The 4,503-nt window shown below is 44.3% G+C and overlaps 1 protein-coding gene across 1 annotated transcript; it reads right to left on the bottom strand.

The window, feature by feature from the left end:
* Positions 1-3,113: 3,113 nt before the first annotated feature.
* Positions 3,114-3,932, bottom strand: LOC141480211 (uncharacterized). The gene has a single exon (XM_074170103.1). The coding sequence runs from the start codon at positions 3,930-3,932 to the stop codon at positions 3,114-3,116; it is 819 nt and encodes a 272-aa protein (XP_074026204.1).
* Positions 3,933-4,503: the final 571 nt, after the last annotated feature.

Raw genomic sequence — 4,503 nt, 5'->3', positions numbered from 1 at the left:
GAAGGAATAATTTTCAAGTGAATAACCGAAAATCAATTAATGAAGCGGTGATATAAATACATGGTGATACCATATTAAAAAATGTACTGATTCCAGGATAGTAGATATTAAATTATTCTACATGCACAAAGTTCAGCTTGAAAATATATCACTGAAAAATATTCCGAGTGTGAACATGAATGAAATGTATGTTTGTGGCATGTGTGAAATGTGTCTTTTACACCAAGTAATTTTGTCGAGTCGTTTAAAAGTTATCACGCTAAGATTAACTTGACGCAACGCAGTTAGCCATTACGCGTCACGTCTACTGTAAGACGACGGGGGACGATGCGCGGGGGTGGATGAGCGGTTTAAGCAATGAAGCGCTATCGCCGAGCACGCGACTCGCACGCGGGTAGACGCGTGAGGGGGCCGACGGTTGTGTTAGTTTTGTGATTTTTTTTTATAGGTAACATAATTCGATTATCGAAACTATTTATTACTCAGTGCAGTTGGCAAGTTACTTTATTTCTAAGAAAAAATATAAATTACTGGCTGCTGCATGCAGCTTCGTCTACGTAGAATTTGGTTTCTCACATTAAGTTTCGTGACGGTCCATTTTGAACAAGTTGTTTCAGTATTTCTTTATCAACCCAAAACTTCATGTTTTCAACTTCCCTATCTTGATGCCAATTAACGCTATACAAAGAACCTACCTGCATATTTCAAAATTCTATGTTCAGTGCTTTCGGCTGTACGTTAATATAGGAGTGTCAGTCAATCAATAGGCACCCACTTATACACTAATAGCTGTTTTACCAGCGTCACCATGGGAACCTACCTTATGTGTTATTTCAGATCAAGATCTATCTATATACCAACTTACATTTGAATTCATTGAACTGTTTGTGCGTAAAAAGTGAGAAACGTTAATACATTAGATTAGATCAGATTAATATGGGACTTCTGTGCTGAAGAGCCACTACACTGCGACCTTTGCAGATCTATTGTGTGTGCCCTCATGTATGCTAGAGTTCCTTGTCTAGGCCCGTCCTTGTAACTAGACTCCATAGGTCAGACCTCAAGTTCTCCTTATATTGAGAGGGTTGTGGTTTTCCCTTCCCTAATGTTGCAAACCTTATCCTTGACAGACCTTCGCAATAGCATAGTATGTGTACGGAGGTTTCCTCATCGTTTTGGCAAAGCCTGCATAGGGCTGTGTCTGCCAGTCCGATGTTGTTCATGTATTTGTTGAGTTTACAGTGTCCCGTCAATAGCCCGACCAGAACTCTAGTTGATCGCCTATTCAGACTCAGTAGGTACTCCGTGAATTTTGGCGATGGCTCTTTAATGAACTCTTTGGCCTGTCTCATAGTCGGCGCCTTATTTCACCGTTTTTGAGATTGCTTCCAGATTCCTTCCAGTTGCTGTTACAAGTTTTTTGCAGCGCTTTTGCTGTACCACAAAAGGGTTCTGGGCCAATGGGGGAGCGTCGTGCTCCTTCTCGTGCTAATGAATCAGCCTCTTCGTTGTCCTTGTATTCTGTGTGGCCTGGTACCCAGGCTAATGACAGTCTGTTTCTAATGCTACTGTTGGGGTGGTTCTTATAGCGCCCGTGGTAGCCAGGCAAGCTTGCCTTTGAATGCCACTTAACCTTCGAATCGCCCCAGCCTGCTGAGTCTTTGGCCATCATACCACCGAGCAATATGCTATCATGATCATTTTTGGTTGTGAACCCCAATTTTTTCCGCACATCCTTCTACATAAGTTGAAGGCTTTTTTGAATTATTTTTCGTCGGTGTTGATTCCATGTCAACTTGTGGTCAAAAATGACTCCCAAGTATTTTGCCTCTTGTGCAATTGGAATTTCTACCCCGTGCAGTATTGGTGGCTTCAGCCCTCTGAGTACTTTCTTTTTTGTAAAGACTACTAGTGTAGTTTTGAGAGGGTTTACTGTTAGTTCCTCCTCCTGGCACCATTTTTTTATTATGTTTAGAGCCGTTTGTGTGTGCTCCGAAACAGTTCTTGCGAATTTGCCTCTTGCGATAATCGCGAGGTCATCGGCATATCCTAAACAATGCATGCCTTTGGATTTTAGCCTCATTAGTAGTTCGTCCACTAGGATAGCCCACAGTAGGGGCGATAATACCCCTCCTTGTGGACTCCCCTTGCCAGCTCTAGCTGTGACAGTGGTTTCGCCTATGGATGATATGAATACACGTGTTTCCAGACTGGCATTTATCCACTCACACAGGAGGGTTGGAACCCCTTTTCTATCTAGAGCTTTGGTGATGGACTCTGTGGATGCGTTATTAAAGGCATCCTCGATGTCTATGAATGTTGCCATGGCTTTCTCCTTATCCTCTAAGGATTTTGTTAGTAGCCTGTTAAGATCATCTAATGCCAGATCTGTAGACTTATCTGGCTGGTACGCATATTGGCGTTGGTTGAGAAAGTTTATTGATAATACCTAATCCCTTATGTATCTATCTATCAGTATTTTCAGTGTTTTGAGCAGGAAAGACACTAGACTAATTGGTCGGTATGACTTGGGCGTCATATCGTTTACCTTCCCTATCTTGGGTATGTAGATGACTCTGCCTTTTTACCACTCATTCAGTATGTATCTCATGGCTATGCAAGCCTTATATATTCTACATAAGTATGGAATCAGTGATTCCTGCCCCCTTTGAAGTAGGATGGGATATATTCCGTCCTCTCCTGGAGATGTACTTATAGCCCACCTAATTCTATTTGGCCTTGTTATCTCAGTAGCTAGTCTCCAGTCCGAGGCATTCGGCCACTGGGCCTTTCAGAATTGTTGCGGCCGGAAAGTGTGCCTCGATGAGCATTTCTATGCTTTCCCCAAATGTTGTTGTGTAGATATCATCGTGTAGTGGGGGTATCCATTACCTCTTCACAAAATTTCCTCCACGATTACCTCTTAGCCTTTCTGATTTCTTCATTATACTGTGTGAGTGTAGCCTGGTATTCCGCCCAGTCTTGGTTGATTTCAGCTTTGTTAAATAGCCTTCGCACTTCCCTTCTGAGGATTTCTGAGTGTTTGTTCCACCAGACTGTTTTGTTAAACTGTTGCCTTGTTTTCTCCGGACAGTTCGCCTCGTAAGCTGCAATTATTGCCTTGCTAACTTTCTCCACTGCCTTTCGAAAAATTTATTGTTCTCTATTTCAATCACCTCCTCTTCGAGAGCCTCGTTGAGTGACAATGAGTATCCTCTCCAGTTTGTCTCTCTAGGGTTTCGATAAGTGATTGATGTTCGAGGGGGGGTGACTAGGTCAAACCTAATCTGTCTATGGTCGGAGCATGAAGGCTCCTCTGACACATGCCAATTTTCTATATTATCACACGCTTTTTCCGAAGAAAGTGTGATATCTAGTACCTCTTTCCACGCTGCGGTGACAAATGTTGGTTTGTTACCTACGTTGGCTATTAATAGACTATTTGTCAGTATGAAACCTTTTGTGTTGATGTCCGTGCGTCCCCATAATATATGGTGTGCATTTGCATCGCATCCTATGATGAGTTGGAGGTTTTCCCTGGCCACGTATGCGATTACTTCGCCTAATTGCGGTGGTGGACAGATCTCCTCGCCTGGAAGATATGCTGAGCTTACAAACCAGCTTCTAGTGCCTTCCTCTATTGGGGTAGTCAGGATAGCTGTAACAATATCAGCGGTGCAGAGCACCGGGATTAGTGTGCAGTTTACCCTATTACTATATACGATACAAGTGCGAGGTTCTTTTGCACCTTCTTTGTATAGCATCTTGTTGTAGTTGGTTTTTAAGCCTGAAACTCTACCTCCATGTATCCAGGGTTCTTGCAGGAGGGCCACGTCCAGTCCGTCCTTGTCGAATCTCCTACAAACAACAGCGCTTGCCGCCTTGGCGTAGTGGAGGTTCACCTGCAGAACCCTGACCCTGGTTGTGCTCATTTCTGTGAACTGAGCTGCTTCTCTGCCTTCTCCAAGGCTTCTCCGATCTCCATGCTTGTCTCTTGAAAGGGCTCGTTTCTGGTGGGTCTACTGTTTCTTCCTCGTGGATCTCTGCGATCCCCGGGGAAGGTGCTTTGACCTCTTCCCGGCTTGTGCCTTGTTTTGGGATGCGACTCCCCTAAACACGGAACTTTATTCTTCTTAGGTTATAATAGGGGGACATCTCGACTTTCTGTAGCTCATCAAAGGCCCGAGAACGCCCAAGTTTGACCATTGTCCGATGGAGCTTTACCCCACACCGTCCACAGATCTGTGTTGAGCCCGTGATTTGCGACTTTTAGCCTTCGCAGGATTTTTTCCGCTTCCGGCCTTTGTCCTCTATCGTCGGGGATGTAAGTGGTGCAGCCGATTGCTTCCTTCCATTTCCTTCAGGGTTGCCCCTTATTTTATTCTTTGGAAACCCCGCTTCTGCCACAGTTACTGAGGTTAGGGCATCTTTGAAGGAAACTCCTTCTTGCCTTGGTTTCTTCCTCAGCTGGCTTTGTTGTGGCGGTGTGCTGCTGCTGGAGCG

Source organism: Leptinotarsa decemlineata, unplaced genomic scaffold (genome assembly GCF_025532065.1).
Source record: "Leptinotarsa decemlineata unplaced genomic scaffold, Ldec_3_MD MMD2_P_RNA_scaffold_6, whole genome shotgun sequence".
Classification (NCBI taxonomy): Eukaryota; Metazoa; Arthropoda; class Insecta; order Coleoptera; family Chrysomelidae; genus Leptinotarsa; species Leptinotarsa decemlineata.
The sequence above is the reverse complement of the archived record's forward strand: the minus strand, read 5'-3'. Positions and strand labels throughout refer to the sequence as shown.